This window comes from Protopterus annectens, chromosome 12.part0 (assembly GCF_019279795.1).
Source record: "Protopterus annectens isolate FY-2018-M chromosome 12.part0, PAN1.0, whole genome shotgun sequence".
Lineage (NCBI taxonomy): Eukaryota > Metazoa > Chordata > Ceratodontiformes > Protopteridae > Protopterus > Protopterus annectens.
The window spans coordinates 738,020,727-738,044,231 of NC_056746.1; the positions used below are offsets into that span (position 1 = coordinate 738,020,727).

Below are 23,505 nucleotides of genomic sequence, written 5' to 3' on the forward strand. Positions count from 1 at the left end.
ATACTTACCTTGTAAATTCAGCAGTTACAACAGTTTTAGTTCATGGCTGACTCTCTCTGATGCCAACAGTACACACCCATTACATGTATAGGTAAAATTCATGAACATTGCCTGGCATCAATGTTACTACATGTATGTGCATAGGATGAAGATTTTAGCCCCTTATGTGGTAAGTGAGTGTGCTGTGCTTTGCCTGTTATCCAATGTGAAGGCATATTGAGCACACCTGCATCTGCCCTCGCCTACAGCACCTGCTGGTTCACCCTCTGACTCCTCACCTGCATGTGGCTGTGGTGACCTTGCCATTGGTGGTGGGATGTGTGCCCCTTCTCCTTGTTGATCCTGCTGAAGCTGCTTTCTCAGGATGATGTTGTGTGGCATTCACAGACAGTAGATATTTCAGTACATGTATTTAGATTGTACTGGAGGACTCCACCAGATGTATCTAGACAATGGAATCGCGGCTTCAGCAGCTCACACTCATGCTCTATAATATTTCTGGTTTGAGTGCATGCCTCATTAGGATATTCTTCAGTGGGCGTGTGCACATTTCTGATAGGAGTCATCAACCACTATTCCAGTGCATAACAAGCATCCCTCAGTAAATGATCCTGTGGGATATCATTCCTAGTGAACATTTGATACAGGTGAGAGGTGTGCCGGATGTGTGGATCATGGTAACTGCCTGGGTTGCCAACACACACATTCAAGATGATTCCCTTAGCATTACACACATGAAATGGCAGTTAATAGAGTGGAAGTGGAAACTCTTTCTATTTATGTAGAGCCTTTCCTGTTCCTAGGGTGGTGCCATAATTTCTTTCTGTGTACAGTCTGTGGCACCCAGTACTTCCCATTCATGTGCTACAGGTTAGAACTCCTGCATATTTGTGTCCCTCTCTCAGAAGTACGGGGAAAATGTATGTGGTCACTTGCATGTTGAAGCATAACATTCAGGAATTAATGGAGGATCCTGCATGCTGATGCCTGTGACACCCCCAGCATCTCCCCTGTTAGTCTCTGGAAGGTTCTTGTAGCTAAAATGCTAAGTCTCCACTGGAATGGGGTCCCCTCAGTTTGACCTGGCTCTGAGTTGAAGATGACAAAGGTTGCAGAGTTCCTATAGTGTGTCTCTCTCCACCCTGTAGTGCTCTACAATTTCCACCTCATGTAGATTGTAATAAGTTAACAGGGTCTGAAAACACTTCTCATTTAGGGCCGTGGTCTATTAGCAGCACCAGCAGCATAGACTTCAGTGTGTTGCACATACACATGAATTAAAGCAATAACAGCCCCTGACATTCTTTCTGTGCAGACTACTTTCTGTGGCTGTATTCCAGTAGGTTTTGGAATTTGCAGGGAAAACCAGCAGCAAGTATTTTTGGTTGCTTTATAGCTTGTTGAATAGCTCCTCCATCTTGACTTGACTAGTTAGCATACAGTTCAGTTGCCTAAGCTGTAATTAGCATGTCACAGTGTTTACCATGCTTGCATGGCTCTACATACTGTGTAGAGACACTTACTGAATACAAAACAGTGTGCTACTATGTGTGAGTTGTGATGGACCATATAGGGTTTATTGGGTTGGAGGGTGGCGTAATGGTTTAATGTGTTTACCTTGGACACACAGTGCAGGGTTTGAGTCTCACATGCGGTAATTTTCTAGGCTTAAAATGGTCCACAGGGGCAGTTAGCCTAGTACTAATGTATGAACCCATGAATCTGCCCCTGTAATTTTTGCTCTCAAAGTCCATTTGTGATTCAGTTGTATTGGTGTTTTTGTTGTGTTTAGAAGCTCTAATATGCTGGCAATATGTATTTGGAGTTTTACACTTGCATTCCAGTAGGGTCAATAAATATATGATGATTGTCTCTGCAGCCATGAAGTACAAATTCAGTGAATCCTAGATTCCCATATGACACTCTTCGGTGAAGTGAACCTAAAGCCTATATATTTCATGAGTAGTCTAATGTCTGCTTCTTTCAATAGTGTTTTTAATTCCGCAGTATATAAATAGAACCCCAAAGTACTGAGTGAACCAGAGAACTAGCTGAGATATATTTAAAAGGAGAAAGTAAAAACGGTGTGAACATAGAATGATGAAGACAGACATGGTATAGTTGTTTTGTGATGTTCCCCCTCATACAGTTAGTACCTCATATGGCCCTTCCCTGTTAGTTTCAAGTACCAGCTTGATGCTCCTTTTTTTTTTTTTTTTTCCAGTTAACTTTTTTGGTTCCCTTTGGGACACGTCCATGCTGGGTTTACCAGCTTGTTTTCTACCCCTTTCTGACTTGCTCTGATGATGCTGGGGCTAATTGTGGTTCCTAAGAGCATCCAGGGACATACCTCCCCTAAGGGAACAATAGCAGTGAGCATACCCATCCCTGTCTGCCACTCTGTCAATCACCTGAGCTGCTATTCGAACCTGGGCTGACTGCGCCTTGGTTACAGCTTTATCCCCATGTGCCACCGAAGCAGCCTCCACTTGATGCTCATTCCTTGACTAACTTCCTGAGTAAATGCTATCCATTCTAAACAATCTGAAACTTTTATTAAACTCAACAGACTTGAAATGAGCAAGCAAAAAAAGGAACATGTCCTCCTTTTTCCTTTTGCTTTAGTTCCCATACTGTCATTCCATTGAAAGCTACTTGGCATAGAGCTGCTTATGTCAAGCATATCCAAGTGAAAAATATCAGGAGGAAGTATTTCCTGTCCTGCAGCTTTGTAAGGGTGCTGCTGCTGGAGATGTTTTATGCTTGGAATGCAACTCGAGATAGTAAAAGTGTGTCCGACTTCCATACTTAGTGTAAGAAAGTCAGCCGTTTTCCTTGAATGCAGATAGTTGCTGACACTACAGCTTAGAATTGGTACATAGCATGAAGTACTTGTTTTTTTTTCCTTCTCAACCTCCAATACTAAAGACATCAGACACTGATCTTAACATCTGTTTTCTTGATATGGCTAGGTCCTGTTCTACTATTTGTCAGTTTTTCCAGTGCCATTCAGTGAAATTATTGTGAAATATCTCACTTTGCTGATCTATAAGGATATAAAAGGAAAACATGTTTTCAAAAATGCAGAATTGTAGTAAAACTATTCCCCGTTATGGTAGTATGCACCTAGTGAAGTTATTTTTGTTCATAGTCAGACAGGTAGAGTTAATAAGTGTAGTACAGAGGAGGAGACTTTTTTAGATGGTATTAAAATGATAGAAAGCAGTTTTAGGGTGATAAATTTCCAAGAAGAGGAACTTTTTAAAAAGTTGCGTTAGATATTAGTGAGTGAGTGAAAAAATTGTGCTACTTCCATATTATAAAAAGGATATATGTGCAGTGTCCAGAAGGTGGCAGCAACAGCCTGCTAGGAGTTAGAGCAAAAGCTATGCTTTCTCCTTTTATAGTAGTAAAAAGTTTTAAAAGAATACCCAGGTGTTTTAAAGATTTAGGAGAAAAGCTTTAATTTATCAATAAAAGAGCAGAAATTTAAAAGATGTTTTAATTGTGAGAGGGATTTGAATGCTAGCAGTGGGAAATGCACTTGTTTTAATTGCTACTGTTGTAGGCGTATTATGGATGGTCCATCCATTTTCTACTCTGCTATAGAAGTTGGAATGACACTCATTTTATATCTGTGCTTTAGACTTTTTTTTATTATAGCCCTTGTTTAAGATGTTATACTTTCTACTTAGAAAGAACAACAGGAATGATAAAATTCTGGATTTATGAGCATTTCTATGCATTGATAACATGGAAAAAAGTAATACTTTGTACAGGCACAAAAAAGATGCGTCATAAATGTTATATATATATATATATATATATATATATATATATATATATATATATATATGTTTTTGTAATTGTTAAAGAAGACTGGTGCATAAGGGTATGAGATCCCTAGACTGTTTTGGATTTAGAAGAATTTAAATGGGAGATTGTATTGAATGCATGTAACTGTCCAGGTTTGAATGATGCAGTGAACTTTAAATGTGTACTGAAATCTAAGAAACTGTTATTTATACTTTTGTTAAGCAGGTGGGTGGTCTCGTCCAAAGCCCATTTTCAGACATGACCCAGGCCGTAAGGCAACCAAAAAACAATATTTATACAGGGTAAGAAATTAAAGACAGTACAGCCACTAGGTTATAATACTGTATTTGTATTCCACAAGTGTTTGCTTAATGCTTTGGTATGAACATAGTATGTATCAAGTTAGAGATGAAAGGTTAAAGATAATTAAGGACTAGACGAGAACAATTTATCCATAGATTAAACAGTAGAAATAGGGATAAACATACTTTAAATAATTTAATGGAGAAAATGGAGGTAGGATGTGTGAGAGGATGGACGGTAATAAGAGGTCAACAGATCACTGTGAAAAAGTAGGAAGGGGCATAGTATTGAGAATGTCAGAGTAGGGATGAACAGACGAGGGGTAGGGCATCACATGTAAGAGTAAGGCTAGGGTGCTAAAATTATCTGATAAAAATGTGGTGATATCCATTGAGTAAAGTAGTTATTAAACTGAACCACTGTTAATATCTATTGGTCATGTGATGAAAGTTTTTTGCATTTATTTTTGAAGTGAATTTAGTCTGGTGAATAAAAGCGCTTACCCTTTGTTGATAAACTGCACTTCCTTGTATTCTAAAGAAACATCATTTTTATTTGAATATAGTTTTGAGTTATAGGTACTTTGTTTTACTCGTTCTTTTCTGAATTTTTTTTTTTATATAATTTAGTTTACACTCACCTGCCAAAGTTTTAACCCTCCAGACCACTTACTTGTGGTAAGGTGCGGCTAAATTCAGCTGTAACCTGCACTCTCACTACCATAGATTATTGCTGTTATAAATCATGTAACTTACATTTTGTGAGTTATGCAAAATATCTGACTTCATTTTAGGATTACCAGTCGGTTAAGAGCCCAGACACACATGTTGTTGGGCCTTTTAAAATCTGTATACAAAATCCTCCAGTACAGAAACATAAAATAAAATTTGTTACTGCATCTCTGTGATGTACTGCAGTGGTGGTGCTGCGGTAGCATTGTTGCCTCACAGTAAGACGTTGTCCTGTTCGAATCTCAGCTAGAGCGTCTTCTGTGTGGAGACGTGCGTGAATGGGCATACCTTCGTTGAAGGTTGTGTGTCAAGGCCGGCAACTCGGCACGTAAAAATCTACTGCCAATCATTAGCGGACCGGAGTTCCGCTGTGGCGACCCCTAACTGGGAAAAGCCAAAAGACACAACAACAACAACTGCATCTCTGTGATAGTTATATACTCTGAGGAATAGAATGTGCAGTTTTATAAAGGGGGTATTTTCCTGAAGATTTATTTTATGCTGGCATTCATTTTTCATCCTTAATGAATACACCAACTAGTTGTTTGTAACGTAAAGTAAATGATACTTCTCTGCTACAATAGTACTTGTCCCTTACATGTCTAGATATGCTGTGTAGATTTTACATGTTTAGAAAGTTAAGTGGTTGATAGCTAAACTAGTGTCTTTTTTCTGTGTCCAACAGTCAACATATCTCCCTTTCCTCAAGGCTGTCCTTCAAACAATCATGGGTATTTCCAGGCTTTCCTAATCCTTGAAATCTAATGAACACAACTTCTGTCAGTGCTGGTCTGTACTATGTATGTGCTTACAGTGTATGCTGCTTGTATGTCTTAACATGCTATCTTTCTAGCAGAACTCTGCCTCCACTGGTTGCCAGTGTAGCAGTATACCGAACAGCCCCCACCACTGGCCATTCACTCCACCCTCCCTGTCTGGCTCCTCCACTGCCCATGTGGCTAGTTGTCCTGGGTCTCTGAGACTCGTTCAGGATGTCTTCAGTGTGGACTGCAGAGATGGACAGATTGCTATATTACTGCTCTTTTCACTAGGATAGTATGGGTTTTGTTACTTCTGCTACTGATTTACTGTATTTTTAAGCCAATGCTTTAGTATGGCCTCAGAGATCATAGGATCATAGGAAATTACAAGGATATTGGCCCTCAGGCCCTTATAAGCCTAGCCAAGAGTTTAACCCATGTTTAGACAAGTCAGCACCCAATGCCCCAGTCCAGTAGGGACACGGATGGATTCCCAGGGATGTATTTTCGATTTCCCATCTAGTTATCCAGGTTGCCCTTAAAAAGGAGTAAAGAGGTACTCTGCTTGACATGGAGTGGGAGTCTGTTCCACAGATGGGGGAGTCTCTGGGACACATCTGTCCCGCCAACAAGTCCTATTGATGTCACAGACCAGGTTGAGGCCACAAGTGCGGGTTACTCGAGTGGAGCTGGACTTGCGGATGTGCAGCAGTCCCATCAAGGTGGGGTTCGAGATAGCCTTGTATGCCAGACAGAGGTCACCTCTGGGGAGTCTGTATGAAACTGAGTAGAGGGATAAGGATTTTAACTTATCTGTGTATGGTAGGTTTTTGAGGACCTGGATTTTCCTGGTGAGGAACCTCTGTGGTCTCTCCAGCTGCTGCATGTGCTTTGCAAGGTACATGACGAATGGGGCATTGTACTCAATAAGGGGCCTTATAAGGGGAGAATACAGGGATTTTATGACCTCCATGTCCCTGGATGAGATGCCCTTACTTATGAGGTGGGCCATGTAGAAAGCATTTCATACGGTGGAAGCAACATGGTTATCAAAAGTCAGGTTGCTATCAATCTGGGTGCCCAAATCCCTCATGACTGATTGCATGCTTAGGACCTTGTTACTAATGTGATAATTTGTGTGGACATCACTCTCCCCAAAGGGAATGATGATGTATTTTTGGTATTCAGCTTGAGGCCATGTTTCCGGCACCAGTCATTTGTTTGGGTGAGACACTCTTGGAGGATGACCACATCACTAGAGGAATTGATGACAACACCTAGCTTGCAGTCATCTGCAAACTTGGACAGCCATAGCCCACTGGTTTTGGCCTGCACCTCAGAAAAGTATATACCAAATAACAGAGGCTCCAAGACTGAACCCTGGGGTACGGCACTCGTTACGGGTCTACTGCTTGAGGTGGATTCCCCTGTTTTGACTAGGTGGGTTCTATCAGTGAGCCAGCTATCCATCTGTTGACTAGGTGGGTTCTATCAGTGAGCCAGTTACCCATCTGTTAACATACAGATTGATGCCTAGTTGAGAGAGTTTATCTATTATGCCCAAGTGGGGAATAGTGTTGACTGCTTTGGCCAGGTCAAGGTAGGCAGTGTGCACCATCTTCCCTAGTCCATGGTTTTGGTGACTGTCTCATAGAAGTCGACCAGATTTAACAGACATGACCTCCCCTTGACGAAGCCAAACTGTGTGGGATTGAGTGTTTGGAGGTTGCCAATATCCTTGTTAATGAGGTCCATGATACTCCATTCCATGGCCTTGCATATCAAGCTAGTTAGGCTGATGGGTCTGTAATTTCCCAGATCAGTGGATGCTCCATCTTTGTGCAAACGGATGACAGTGGCTGTCCTCCACTCTGCTGGGACAAAGCTGGTACTCAGGCTTTGGTTGAATTGGGCACCTAATTGTGCTGCAAGTTCCTGCTTGAGTTCATGTAGGATGCAGCCTGGGATGTTATCGGGTCCCATGGAGGCTGTATTTTTTGCCTTTGAGAGAGCAGTGATGACCTGTTCCCTAGATATAAGGGGAAGGGGGCAGGTAAAGGGAATGTCCTGATTTACTGATGGGGAGGACAGAGGGGTGAAATGTTCGCTGAAGCTGTCTGCCAGCAAGTTTGCTATATCTCTGGCATTTGTATATGTGGTGTCCTTGACCAGCAGTTCTGAACAGATCTGGATGCTTCCCTTGAGATTGTGGAGATATGTGAAGAAGGCTCTATGATTGTCTCTAGTAGATGTGACCAATTTGGACTTGAAGCTTGCTTTGGAGGATTTCCCTAGTGCTCATATTTGCTTGTTCAGGCTAAGGAGAGATTGGTTTCAGTTGGGCACCTGCTCCTTCTTGGCCCGGACAGCAGTTATTTCCTTTTGTTATTGAGTTTATTTATTGCAGATGTCCACCACACAGGTTTATTCTTCCTTGCAGAGGATGATTTAGTCCTTTTGGGTAATCCTGATTCCATGCAACTATATAAATGTTCGTATAGTTCTTTGGTATAGTTTTGGATATTGGTACAGGTTCCTAGTGGGGGGAGGGGCTATGAAGTTGTTTATACCATCCCTCAGGAGGCTGTAATCAGCTTTGGAGAAGTTTTTTTGTTTGAGCCAGAGAAGGGTTGGGGAGATGGTGACCGCTTTATAGTCCGACCTTACCAGGGAGGATGATACTGCAGGGATGCAGGGATGCTACAGTAGTTATTCGTGTTGATTAATACCAAGTCCAAGGTATTATCACCTCTTATGGGGGTATCGACTAGCTGTTCCAAAGCATTCGCATTGACAAAATCGAGGAATATCTGGGCATTTGTGTTCTGACATGAGTAGTTTTTCCAGTCTATGTTTGGGTAGTTTGTCACCCAGGATCATGGTAAAGGGTTGAATCTTGATAGATTTGAAGAGGTCCAGATAGACAGATTGGGCATATTGAGTCAGATTTGGGGGCCAGTAGCTAGCTGTGATTTGTATAGGGGTCTTATCAGTGGTTAACTGCACCTGGAGTGTCTCCTCTGCGTCATACTGTTTGACCAGCATGGAGGTGTGTATGTCTTTAATATATATTAAAACTCCACCTCCTTTGGCTTTACTACCCGCAGTTTGGGGTTTGAATGTATGATCGGATGAGCAACCAAGTAAAGTTGGGGTGCTCTCCGCAGCTTTGAACCAAGTTTTTGTGACTGCACAGATGTCAGCATTTTCCAGGGTTAAGAATCCTTGCAGTGAGTGCAGTTTCATGTTTAAACTCCTAGCGTTTAGCAGCATGGCCTTTAATTTGCGTTTTGTTGAAATTTTTATGTTGATAGTTTTATTCTCATCACTTGTCCTAAAAAGGCATTATTGGGAGGCAAGAACCTTTGCCAGAAGCCTGAAGCCCAAGTGAGACAGATGCAGGCTATCACTGGCAAAGCATCATGATCTGTTAATCATATCTTCCCAGGCTGTCAGGTACTGGATCCCCATGGAATGACACCAGAAACTAATCCAACTGTTAGTCAATCATTTCTGTTTGTATTGAGGCATCATTCTGGATGATTGTAGAATGCTGCTTAAGGCTAGGGACATACCTGCCTAGGACACATATTCAGCGAGTTCAATCATGTCTCTTCATATAGTCCAGGGAGGTATGTCTCAAGTCATTCACACCAACATGGACTATGACAGAGTCATAACAATACCTGTTGTTGAGAGACTTGAGTGCCTATGTGATACGGCAGATTCTGACCTGTGACAGGACAACTAACTGTGACTTTCTCCTTATCCATCCTGGTGAGAGGCACATCTGTGTGTCTCAAAATTGAGTCTCCTGTGACTAATATGTTGAGTTTATGGTTAAGCCGTAGTGGTTGTGAGACACAGGTGTGTGAACTATGCATGGTATGTGGTGTGGAGGGCTGTGAAGATCTTGTGTGTTTTTGCCTTGGTGGTCCTCCTTTGTTTGGGTATGTTTTTATTGCAGATCTCTGTATATGTGGGTGTGTTTGTGTAGGTGTGGATGGTGTCTGTGGTGTAGTGATTGTGTTGTCAACCTTCTCAATGCCAGATATACTGGCTTGTGAGGGAGAGAGCATAGACTCTAGGTTTCTAATGTAATTGAATCTCTCACAAATTGTTCCTAGGTGGTAGCAGTAGGTTGTTTTCTGAGTACATGAGGCAGTTGCTACACTGTCTTAGGATGCCCATATCAACCAGACTGGCAGGAGAAACTGTAGGAACTTGTCCATCCATATTTGTCAGAATCCGAGAGAGAGAAAGGCCAGTGAGAGCCAAGGTGTAGGCCTAAATCCCAAGTGCTTAAACCAAAACTAAGAGGCTTAGAATAACACAGGCTTACACGCAGTAATAAATGCAACAGAAAAAATGCAATTGAACACTTTAGAGAACAATCCACAGCAAGTAGCAGAAAAATCAATATGAAATAATAGAGTAGGAGGAGGAAACACAAATACAGTAATAGCAGCTGAATAAAGTGTTTTTTTTTTGTTTGTTTGTTAGTAAAGTGGAAGGGAGATAGGAAGAAAAGAAGATAATGCAAGGTTAAGGAACTAAGGGGTTTGGCCTTCTCAAATGATCTCTATATTAGGTAGAATGAGCTAATGAGATGGGACTAGGAGGAGTGCCCCAGATCAAATTTACAGTAGAGGCAGGCAACAGCAAAAGCCACCATCTTTAAGAACACAACAGCAGTTGGGTGGAGGAGTGGGAGAAAAACAAAAATGTCAACCACTGGTCAGCAAATACATAAATACAGACACAGAAAAGTAAATAGTTCAGTCAAGGAAATAAATAAAAATAGTGCAGTACCATTAAGCAAATAAATAAAATGAGTGCAGTACTGTTAAGCAAATAAATAAAAAAGTGCAGTACTGATAAGAACATAAATAAAACGAGTGCAGTACTGTTAAGCAAATAAATAAAAAACAATGCAGTACTGATAACTAAATAAAACCAGTATAGTAATGACAAGCAAATGCATAAAAAATGTACAGTACTGATAAGGAAATAAAACCAGTGTAGTAATGATAAGCAAATAAATAAAAAAACAATAAAACAGCCAACACAAACCACCAAACAGATTAACTTCACTGCAACTTGAAATAAAAAGTCAAAAATAAAAGTCCACATGCAAGTGAAGTGAATGGCTGTAAAATATATCACTCTCAATCTTCAAAGAATTGGTTCCTTGTTCCAACCAACGATAAGAACACCAACACGAATAAATCCAGTATAAAAAGATTTATTGTATGCTAGCACTGTCAGTAAGCGCTTTCACCTCCACGGCTTTATCAAACTACAAAGTGCATAGTCAGTAAAAACATTTAAATACAATGAAATCAAACCCAATAGGTTCAAATTAAAACAACTAAAGATGACATCATTAAATGAGGGCACACCTTTCCTGATTTAACCCTTAGTAGTGAGCATACACTATGGTCTAAAAATCCTCTTCCTCTTAAGGGCAGGTTTCACTTGCACCTTGTCATTAATGCCAGGGATTTTATCTGCCCTGAGCCTAATAATCCATTTAAGTTCACATTCTAAAAGGCAAGTATCTACATCCCCTCCCCTAATATTGGTCTTTAATTGTTGCAGTACACTAAATACAAACTCATGCTCAGCTCCCATTATTTTAATGTGTTTCGCTAATGCATTACTGTCAGATCCAGTTCTGACTGCATATACATGTTCACGTATACGTTCCCTGAGCTGTCTACAGGTCTTCCCAACGTAGAACGCTGTACAGGAAACGCAACAGGCCAAATAAACTACATATGTACTAATACAACTTGTATCTGTGGTGAACACATACTCTACTTTCGTTAATGGGTGTTGAAAGTCTTTCCTGTCATCTATAAAATGACACTGATTACAATTATTACAAGGGACCGTATTACGTTGCTCCCTCACCATCATATTCCTAGTTAGTGGTCTATTACACAACTTACTTTTCAAGTTCTGTTTATTCTTATATGTAAACCGTGGACCTTCTCCCACCAACTTACTCAGACTCTCATCTAAATTCAACACCTGCCAATGCTGTCTAACGATGTCTGTGATCTTATTTACATCCCTAGTATAAAATAATGGAAACCTTAAGACATCTTGTGCTGACTGATGGCATAACCTAATATCCTCATTTCTTGCTGAGAAGTAAGGTTTCGCTGAACCTTCTCTTATTGCATCCACTTCCATCATATGTTTCATTATATCCTTTGAATGTTACCCCTCTCAATTAACCTATTCTTAAGGCTTCAGACTTCCAATTCATACCCTAGGGGGCTGGGGTTCAATCTAGATGCCCTCATGGACTGACCTCTCATAATATTAGCAAATACATAATTTGGGTGCATTGAACGTCTATGTAAAAGGCTATTCCTAAAACAGGATTTCCTATATATAGACGTGTTCAAAAGTCCACTTGGTAATCTAGTAATGTTTACATCTAAGAACGGAAGCTCATTTCTAGAATAGTTCAAGACAAACTTTAAATAACCACTAACCTCATTGATCTTATCAACAAACATTGTTAGAGATGCCTCATCGCCTTTCCATATAAAGAAAAGGTCGTCCACGAACGCCTGTAGTACCCCACTTTCTCTACAAACAAATCCATCTTGAATAACACCTCTTCTTCCCATTCTGCCATTACTATATTGGCGTAGCTATTGGCACATGAAGTGCCCATAGCTACGCCATCTTTTTGCAAATACAACTCTTCACCAAAAAGAAAAACATTATTCTCCAATACTATCTCCAGAAATAAAGTTAGTATTTCTATAAATGTCTCTTCAAAATCACCATTCCTCCTCATATAGTTCTGACACCTAATAATCCCTTCAATATTAGGGATAACTGTGAAGAGGCTAACTACATCCAAAGTCACTAAGATATACTCCTCACAATCATGTAGCTCTCTCGTATTCATACAATTCTATCAAGAATTGTTTACTATCCTTCAAAACATACTTATTCTTCTCAACCAAAGGCCTCAGGAAATACTCCACTAGGATGGAAAAAGTTCCGTAAACCATCCCTGTCCTGCCACTATCGGGCAAGGGTGGATGGATAATTGACTTATGTACCTTAGGGAGGCCTTTTATTTCTGGTATCTTAGGGTTCCTAACCTTCAAGTAGTTAAACAACGAATCAGGGATCATCTTACTCTGATATAAATCATCCAACACATCAAACACTTGAAATAACTTCATACCAACCTCATTCAGACTGATCTTAGTATAAAATCCCTCATCATCCAACAAACTAGTCATACTACGTATATACTCCTCCTTATCTAGGACCACTACCGGTCCTCCCTTATCTGAGGGTCTAATGACAATGTTACTATCTTCCATTAAATCATTCAGGGCCTTCCTTTGCATATAAGTAAGGTTGTACTTAACATTTTTATTCATTCCCTTTTTCATATCATTATAATACACGTGCAAATCATTCTCCACCAACTTATAAAAGGTTTCTAACAACGGATGCAAAGGGGGTATATACAAGCTGTTGGGGCGAAATCTATCTATCCCTTCCAGCCTCTCATTGTTCCCTCCATAGTCTATTCTTAACTGTACTTTCCTTAGAAATAATTTGAGGTCTATTATCGAATCAGTTATGTCACTGTCTCTGGTTGGTATGAAACTCAGGCCTCTATCTAATACCTCTTCTTCATACCTAGTGAGATCACGCTTCGAGAGGTTAATTACTAGGGACCCCCTACCCTTTCCCACATCCTCTTGAGGGTAGGTCCTGTATGCTCCCCTCCTGAACCTTTCCTCTTGTTCCGTCCCCTGCTCTGTGACCTCCGTCTCCCTAACTGTCCATTGCTGGCTATTGGGAAAGGGGCTGGTGTGTTCGTACCACTCACAGATGCAGCGGGAAATACCTGTGGGAATGAATTACCTCCATTACTCATTACCTTCCTTCTAACCACGGGTACATCATCATTCCTCACTTGTTTCAATGCTTCTGTTGACGCCGCATCATTAAACGAACAGATACTACCATCAGACATATTAATGCCCCCAGGTACCACATTCAAAGTATCAATATCATTAGGATTATTAATAGCAACCTTGTTGCTCAGTGTATTCCTATTATTAGGGTTCACTACATCAACCTCATTCAAGTGCAAGTTAGCTGCCCTCGATATGCCCTCATTAATCTCAATAGGCACATTAACAACATTTTCATTTAAACAGACATTGTTAACATCCCTTACATTATTAGACCAATCCCTCCTACCCCTTATATTACCATTAAAAGTATTCGCACTGCTCCGTGCATCTGAGCGTGTGTCACTCACACGAGGCCAAGTAAAGACTTGGCCACATTTAAAATCAGTAATGTCTCTTAAAAGTTTACTGCGCTTTTGCTCAAGTAAGCGCTTCTCAAACAATTTCACATTGTCCAACAGCCTCTCAATACCGCTTGAAGCATTCAGTCCCTTATACTTCAGTAACACATTATTATACTGTTCATTCACTTTCAAACGCAGTTCTTGTTCTTCTTTCAAATGAAACTCATTCAAGAGTTTCATGTAGTCAAAACTCAAGTTCAAATTAAGTTGCTGCCACTTCTGTAGCAAAGAAGGATAAGTGTTACCTGAAGTTGGCATTTTGAATACGCGAAGTCCACGAGGAACTACGCGTTTCAAAATGCATGCTTCAAAGTGTTGACGTTGCAACTGTAGCTTTTTCAGCTTAACAAAGTCCAATTCCAATCGATTTAAAACTTCCCCTAACTCCACTGCATTATCCAAGTCATTCGACCCATCCGAAAACGAATCTGGTTCATACACCAGCAACAAATTCTCCTTCGAGTTCAGGCTATCTTCAAACCTGGATACACTCCGCTCTAACACTTCCGGTTCATCTGGCCAATAAGGCAACTCCAGCTCAGTACTTGCTTCAGGTACAGCCATCTCCCTCTGGTGGTCTAACGATATAATAACAATAAAACAGCCAACACAAACCACCAAACAGATTAACTTCACTGCAACTTGAAATAAAAAGTCAAAAATAAAAGTCCACATGCAAGTGAAGTGAATGGCTGTAAAATATATCACTCTCAATCTTCAAAGAATTGGTTCCTTGTTCCAACCAACGATAAGAACACCAACACGAATAAATCCAGTATAAAAAGATTTATTGTATGCTAGCACTGTCAGTAAGCGCTTTCACCTCCATGGCTTTATCAAACTACAAAGTGCATAGTCAGTAAAAACATTTAAATACAATGAAATCAAACCCAATAGGTTCAAATTAAAACAACTAAAGATGACATCATTAAATGAGGGCACACTGAACCCCAGCCCCCTAGGGTATGAATTGGAAGTACGAAGCCTTAAGAATAGGTTAATTGAGAGGGGGTACAATTCAAAGGATATAATGAAACATATGATGGAAGTGGATGCAATAAGAGAAGGTTCAGCGAAACCTTACTTCTCAGCAAGAAATGAGGATATTAGGTTATGCCATCAGTCAGCACAAGATGTCTTAAGGTTTCCATTATTTTATACTAAGGATGTAAATAAGATCACAGACATCGTTAGACAGCATTGGCAGGTGTTGAATTTAGATGAGAGTCTGAGTAAGTTGGTGGGAGAAGGTCCACGGTTTACATATAAGAATAAACAGAACTTGAAAAGTAAGCTGTGTAATAGACCACTAACTAGGAATATGATGGTGAGGGAGCAACGTAATACGGTCCCTTGTAATAATTGTAATCAGTGTCATTTTATAGATGACAGGAAAGACTTTCAACACCCATTAACGAAAGTAGAGTATGTGTTCACCACAGATACAAGTTGTATTAGTACATATGTAGTTTATTTGGCCCGTTCGTTTCCTGTACAGCGTTCTACGTTGGGAAGACCTGTAGACAGCTCAGGGAACGATCGTGAACATGTATATGCAGTCTGAACTGGATCTGACAGTAATGCATTAGCGAAACACATTAAAATAATGGGAGCTGAGCATGAGTTTGTATTTAGTGTACTGCAACAATTAAAGACCAATATTAGGAGAGGGGATGTAGATACTTGCCTTTTAGAATGTGAACTTAAATGGATTATTAGGCTCAGGGCAGATAAAATCCCTGGCATTAATGACAAGGTGCAAGTGAAACCTGCCCTTAAGAGGAAGAGGATTTTTAGACCATAGTGTATGCTCACTACTAAGGGTTAAATCAGGAAAGGTGTGCCCTCATTTAATGATGTCATCTTTAGTTGTTTTAATTTGAACCTATTGGGTTTGATTTCATTGTATTTAAATGTTTTACTGACTATGCACTTTGTAGTTTGATAAAGCCGTGGAGGTGAAAGCGCTTACTGACAGTGCTAGCATACAATAAATCTTTTTATACTGGATTTATTCGTGTTGGTGTTCTTATCGTTGGTTGGAACAAGGAACCAATTCTTTGAAGATTGAGAGTGATATATTTTACAGCCATTCACTTCACTTGCATGTGGACTTTTATTTTTGACTTTTTATTTCAAGTTGCAGTGAAGTTAATCTGTTTGGTGGTTTGTGTTGGCTGTTTTATTGTTATTATATCGTTAGACCACCAGAGGGAGATGGCTGTACCTGAAGCAAGTACTGAGCTGGAGTTGCCTTATCGGCCAGATGAACCGGAAGTGTTAGAGCGGAGTGTATCCAGGTTTGAAGATTGCCTGAACTCGAAGGAGAATTTGCTGCTGGCGTATGAACCAGATTCGTTTTCGGATGGGTCGAATGACTTGGATAATGCAGTGGAGTTAGGGGAAGTTTTAAATCGATTGGAATTGGACTTTGTTAAGCTGAAAAAGCTACAGTTGCAACGTCAACACTTTGAAGCATGCATTTTGAAACGCGTAGTTCCTCGTGGACTTCGCGTATTCAAAATGCCAACTTCAGATAACACTTATCCTTCTTTGCTACAGAAGTGGCAGCAACTTAATTTGAACTTGAGTTTTGACTACATGAAACTCTTGAATGAGTTTCATTTGAAAGAAGAACAAGAACTGCGTTTGAAAGTGAATGAACAGTATAATAATGTGTTACTGAAGTATAAGGGACTGAATGCTTCAAGCTGTATTGAGAGGCTGTTGGACAATGTGAAATTGTTTGAGAAGCGCTTACTTGAGCAAAAGCGCAGTAAACTTTTAAGAGACATTACTGATTTTAAATGTGGCCAAGTCTTTACTTGGCCTCGTGTGAGTGACACACGCTCAGATGCACGGAGCAGTGTGAATACTTTTAATGGTAATATAAGGGGTAGGAGGGATTGGTCTAATAATGTAAGGGATGTTAACAATGTATGTTTAAATGAAAATGTTGTTAATGTGCCTATTGAGATTAATGAGGGCATACGCAGTACAGCTAACTTGCACTTGAATGAGGTTGATGTAGTGAACCCTAATAATAGGAATACACTGAGCAACAAGGTTGCTATTAATAATCCTAATGATATTGATACTTTGAATGTGGTACCTGGGGGCATTAATATGTCTGATGGTAGTATCTGTTCGTTTAATGATGCGGCATCAACAGAAGCATTGAAACAAGTGAGGAATGATGATGTACCCGTGGTTAGAAGGAAGGTAATGAGTAATGGAGGTAATTCATTCCCACAGGTATTTCCCGCTGCATCTGTGAGTGGTACGAACACACCAGCCCCTTTCCCAATAGCCAGCAATGGACAGTTAGGGAGACGGAGGTCACAGAGCAGGGGACGGAACAAGAGGAAAGGTTCAGGAGGGGAGCATACAGGACCTACCCTCAAGAGGATGTGGGAAAGGGTAGGGGGTCCCTAGTAATTAACCTCTCGAAGCGTGATCTCACTAGGTATGAAGAAGAGGTATTAGATAGAGGCCTGAGTTTCATACCAACCAGAGACAGTGACATAACTGATTCGATAATAGACCTCAAATTATTTCTAAGGAAAGTACAGTTAAGAATGGACTATGGAGGGAACAATGAGAGGCTGGAAGGGATAGATAGATTTCGTCCCAACAGCTTGTATATACCCCCTTTGCATCCGTTGTTAGAAACCTTTTATTAGTTGGTGGAGAATGATTTGCACGTGTATTATAATGATATGAAAAAGGGAATGAATAAAAATGTTAAGTACAACCTTACTTATATGCAAAGGAAGGCCCTGAATGATTTAATGGAAGATAGTAACATTGTCATTAGACCCTCAGATAAGGGAGGACCGGTAGTGGTCCTAGATAAGGAGGAGTATATACGTAGTATGACTAGTTTGTTGGATGATGAGGGATTTTATACTAAGATCAGTCTGAATGAGGTTGGTATGAAGTTATTTCAAGTGTTTGATGTGTTGGATGATTTATATCAGAGTAAGATGATCCCTGATTCGTTGTTTAACTACTTGAAGGTTAGGAACCCTAAGATACCAGAAATAAAAGGCCTCCCTAAGGTACATAAGTCAATTATCCATCCACCCATGCACCCGATAGTGGCAGGACAGGGATGGTTTACGGAACCTTTTTCCATCCTAGTGGAGTATTTCCTGAGGCCTTTGGTTGAGAAGAATAAGTATGTTTTGAAGGATAGTAAACAATTCTTGATAGAATTGTATGAATATACGAGAGAGCTACATGATTGTGAGGAGTATATCTTAGTGACTTTGGATGTAGTTAGCCTCTTCACAGTTATCCCTAATATTGAAGGGATTATTAGGTGTCAGAACTATATGAGGAGGAATGGTGATTTTGAAGAGACATTTATAGAAATACTAACTTTATTTCTGGAGATAGTATTGGAGAATAATGTTTTCCTTTTTGGTGAAGAGTTGTATTTGCAAAAAGATGGCGTAGCTATGGGCACTTCATGTGCCAATAGCTACGCCAATATAGTAATGGCAGAATGGGAAGAAGAGGTGTTATTCAAGATGGATTTGTTTGTAGAGAAAGTGGGGTACTACAGACATTTCGTGGACGACCTTTTCTTTATATGGAAAGGCGATGAGGCATCTCTAACAATATTTGTTGATAAGATCAATGAGGTTAGTGGTTATTTAAAGTTTGTCTTGAACTATTCTAGAAATGAGCTTCCGTTCTTAGATGTAAACATTACTAGATTACCAAGTGGACTTTTGAACACGTCTATATATAGGAAATCCTGTTTTAGGAATAGCCTTTTACATAGACGTTCAATGCACCCAAATTATGTATTTGCTAATATTATGAGAGGTCAGTCCATGAGGGCATCTAGATTGAACCCCAGCCCCCTAGGGTATGAATTGGAAGTACGAAGCCTTAAGAATAGGTTAATTGAGAGGGGGTACGATTCAAAGGATATAATGAAACATATGATGGAAGTGGATGCAATAAGAGAAGGTTCAGCGAAACCTTACTTCTCAGCAAGAAATGAGGATATTAGGTTATGCCATCAGTCAGCACAAGATGTCTTAAGGTTTCCATTATTTTATACTAGGGATGTAAATAAGATCACAGACATCGTTAGACAGCATTGGCAGGTGTTGAATTTAGATGAGAGTCTGAGTAAGTTGGTGGGAGAAGGTCCACGGTTTACATATAAGAATAAACAGAACTTGAAAAGTAAGCTGTGTAATAGACCACTAACTAGGAATATGATGGTGAGGGAGCAACGTGATTCGGCCCCTTGTAATAATTGTAATCAGTGTCATTTTATAGATGACAGGAAAGACTTTCAACACCCATTAACGAAAGTAGAGTATGTGTTCACCACAGATACAAGTTGTATTAGTACATATGTAGTTTATTTGGCCCGTTGCTTTCCTGTACAGCGTTCTACGCTGGGAAGACCTGTAGACAGCTCAGGAACGATATCGTGAACATGTATATGCAGTCAGAACTGGATCTGACAGTAATGCATTAGCGAAACACATTAAAATAATGGGAGCTGAGCATGAGTTTGTATTTAGTGTACTGCAGCAATTAAAGACCAATATTAGGGTGGGGGATGTAGATACTTGCCTTTTAGAATGTGAACTTAAATGGATTATTAGGCTCAGGGCAGATAAAATCCCTGGCATTAATGACAAGGTGCAAGTGAAACCTGCCCTTAAGAGGAAGAGGATTTTTAGACCATAGTGTATGCTCACTACTAAGGGTTAAATCAGGAAAGGTGTGCCCTCATTTAATGATGTCATCTTTAGTTGTTTTAATTTGAACCTATTGGGTTTGATTTCATTGTATTTAAATGTTTTTACTGACTATGCACTTTGTAGTTTGATAAAGCCGTGGAGGTGAAAGCGCTTACTGACAGTGCTAGCATACAATAAATCTTTTTATACTGGATTTATTCGTGTTGGTGTTCTTATCGTTGGTTGGAACAAGGAACCAATTCTTTGAAGATTGAGAGTGATATATTTTACAGCCATTCACTTCACTTGCATGTGGACTTTTAAATAAATAAAAAAAACAGTGCAGTACTGATAATCGAATAAATAAAACCAGTCCAGTACTGTTAAGCAAATAAATAAAAAAGTGCAGTATTGCTAAGCAAGTAAATAAAACCAGTGCAGTACTGTTAAGCAAATAAATAAAAAACAGCACAGTACTGATAAGCAAATAAAACCAGTGTAGTAATGATAAGTAAATAAATAAAACCAGTGCAGTACAGGTAAGAAACACTGAATAGTTAAAATACAAAAAATATACTTATGTCAGCTCTGTAACTCCAGGTTGTTTAAGAAACACTGTCAGTCAGGCATAACGGAGCTCTGGTAATTACTTGGCACTAATGTTATTTTGCTTCTTTCCGTACATGAAGTATGGCTATATATACAATTTGGCAGCAAATATGATCTTTGATTACCTTGTAGGTGGTTTACTCATATCATTGTATAATGGTCCCTGATGTCAACTTGCAAAACATGCAGAATGTACAGTTCTGAGGATCTCAATATATACATTATCTGTTAGAAGAAAATACATAAGGCTTATTAGGACTGTATTGGTTTTATAACAACTCAGTCTTGAACATTTATAAGAAATCCAGAAGGTTATGATATTTCATTTTCTTGTCATGTTTTCTTTTTCCCCCACAGGAAAGCTTTTGTTGAGAACAACCACCAAAGTGAGTCCATCAAAGGAGAAGAAAATGAAAATTACAATGATACTTCTTTTGCAAGCAAAATGTCACTGTCTGACTGTTTTCAACAACAGCATGTCTACCCTTCCATAGTATTCCCTTCTTGGTTGCTAGAGGAATCCCCAGTGAACATGGTGGGTTCTACAGTAATCTGTAATAAGTCCTATCAGCTGTTCAGTGCAGGGCGTGCCAGTGATGAAATTAATAGCAATTCAGGTATTCACCACAACACAGAGATATCTCATCACAAAACAGAATCTGATGCGCCAAGACTTGACAACCTGGCTTATTCAGGATATAAAGGCTTTGAAAGCTGTGTTGCAGAAGGACATGCACTTAAAGGTTCACCTGAAGATGAACAAGGAAATACGTTTTGTGTGATGCAAGTTCCCTCTGATGCTGAACTACTATTAAGTTTTAAAAGGCAGCAGGAGCCAGATTTGTTTTTGTCAGAATCCAAGAATGTAGCATTGCACAGTATGTTTGCTGGCTTCCAACAAGTTTGCAGTCTTGAAGACTTGAGCACTCTCAATAACTTTAATTCTCAACATGCAGTTCATCTGCCATACCCCCCTTTCTTCAGTGTTGATTGTCAACACACGGAGGCATTTAAGAATCCCTCAGTGTTTGAAAGTTGGGGACCTGAAATTTTTAACGGTTCGATGTTTAACTTTGGCAGCTTTGAAGATAATGAAACAAAGTTGAAAACATTGCCATTTCAGTCTCTTCTAAGTCAGAGTTCTCCAGGTGGAGTACTGTTTGGTCAACTGAACTCCTCAGGAACTGAAAATCTTGGCAGTCTTCATCTTTTGGGGATGCCTGACACACCGTTTTTATATAAAACTGGGTATGAACGTTTTGACAAGTGTGTTAACAAGACACAACTTTCTGCAAATGAAAACACTTGCTGTTAAAATCAGTTAACTTAATTTTCCCCCAAGTATTCCTGCATTCCTTTTTGAAGAATTCAGCAAATTACAGTTTTGTTAAAAATACAGTGATATAAACAGTGTTTTAAAATGCTAAAACTAGAAAAATACATATCCGCATTATGCTTTATATGTGATACATTGAACAATAATATCTAATCTGCTAATAAGAGCATTGATGTATGTAAATAGTTTTAATTAGCTGTCATAGTCATAGTTCAGGGGTAGGAACATTCTATAGATGTCTCCCGAATATGTATCTGACAGTAGACTACACTTAGGTGCTTTTTGGTTTGTGTAGGCAGAGGTATGTACTTATCTGTGTCTGCACCATAGTGAGTTAGGTGCTTGCTGGTTTGTGCAGACAGAGATGTATTTATCTGTGTGTGCACCATAGTGAGTGTGTGTGGTGCAAATAAGGCTCATATGGTAGATGATTTTAACTTCTGATTTCCTTCACCTTTTAAAGGAGATGAAACAAATTTTAAGGTAAGAAGAACTGTAACATGATGGTTTTATATTTAAAAGTGCAAAAACTTTGAACAAAAAAAGGAGTGTGGAGTTAATTGTTTTGAAGCCATGTGTCTTGTGGAATTCTAAGCTTGGTGAATGCATAGGGGGACAGCTGTATGTGTGTGTGTGTGTGTGTGTGTGTGTGTGTGATGGAATGCTGAAACATGTAATTTGGATTTCCATGCCTGAATTGTACGTTTTTTGGCATTATCAGTGCAAGCAAAGTATAGATGCTATGCTGTAGTTCTCTCACTGAAAATCTGATAATCGTTCATCTTGAATAAAATTCTTGGAGACCGAAACCTTGTTGTAGCAGGCAGATTTTGTCTTACTGAATAGAAAATCACAAAAAAAAAAATCTAAACATGTCAGACTGTCTAGCTTAAATATGCATACAAAAGTACAAGGATCAGCAATTCCTCAGCTTAGGTGGTTCTTTTGAAATAGTCTCCAATAAAATTAGCTGACTGCTACATTATCCAATAATCTTTCCTTTCATTATTTAAACAGCAGCTCTAAGCATCACCCTTCTGCACATTTCTCAACTTTTTCTGGACATACTTCTCTGTCTCACATCCAGTACATTTTCTTATTCCTGATGTTACTTCATTGAATAGAATATGTCATAAAAGCAAGGTCAACGAGTAGCAATATTATATCCATTTGCCTCTTCATTGTTTCTAACTATGTTTATAGTAATGCAGTTTGACAGTAATGTTTGTTCACACTGCTGCCTAGGAAACAAAGCATGGTGATGCTTCCTTATCTCAAGTTGTAGCATGATTTTTGAAATCATGTCACAGGGCTCAGTTATACTTTCTATCCTAGCTTGCATAGAAACAATGACTGAAATAGTTTTACTGGAAGAAATCCATTGTCACACTTCTGCTTTAACTCTCCATTTAACAGTCTCCCCCAACTCATGACCCTAATTCATGAATTAAATTCTTATTTAAAAAAGAGGAAACCAGAGTCAGAGCAGTATTGAATAGACATCTGATACCCCCTTATCATCATACCAACACTTGGATAGACATCAGATCCTCCCCTATCCTCATACCAACACTTGGAAAAATGTCTGATCCTCCCTTATCTTCATACCAACAATGAGCAGTAACTTAGTGGGATGGGAAGAAGATGTATGGAAAAATGAACACCTAGTCAGAAAAGCACCTATTGCTTGAGTGCTTCCACTCCCTCTCGTGTGTGTGTGTGTGTGTGTGTGTGTGTGTGTGTGTGTGTGTGTGTGTGTGTGTGTGTGTATGTATATATATATATATATATATATATATATATATATATATATATATATATGTATATGTGTGCGTGTGTATATATATATATATATATATATATA

The 23,505-nt window shown here is 39.4% G+C and overlaps 1 protein-coding gene across 3 annotated transcripts in view; it reads left to right on the forward strand.

The window, feature by feature from the left end:
• Positions 1-22,450, forward strand: part of LOC122816784 (interleukin-4 receptor subunit alpha-like) — a 635,553-nt gene extending 613,103 nt beyond the window's left edge. For all 3 annotated transcript variants that reach the window (XM_044089808.1, XM_044089806.1, XM_044089807.1), the window contains exon 10: positions 20,663-22,450. In XM_044089808.1, coding sequence (XP_043945743.1) covers positions 20,663-21,620 — 958 coding nt within the window. In that variant the 3' untranslated portion in view covers positions 21,621-22,450. The remainder of the gene's footprint in view (positions 1-20,662) is intronic.
• Positions 22,451-23,505: the final 1,055 nt, after the last annotated feature.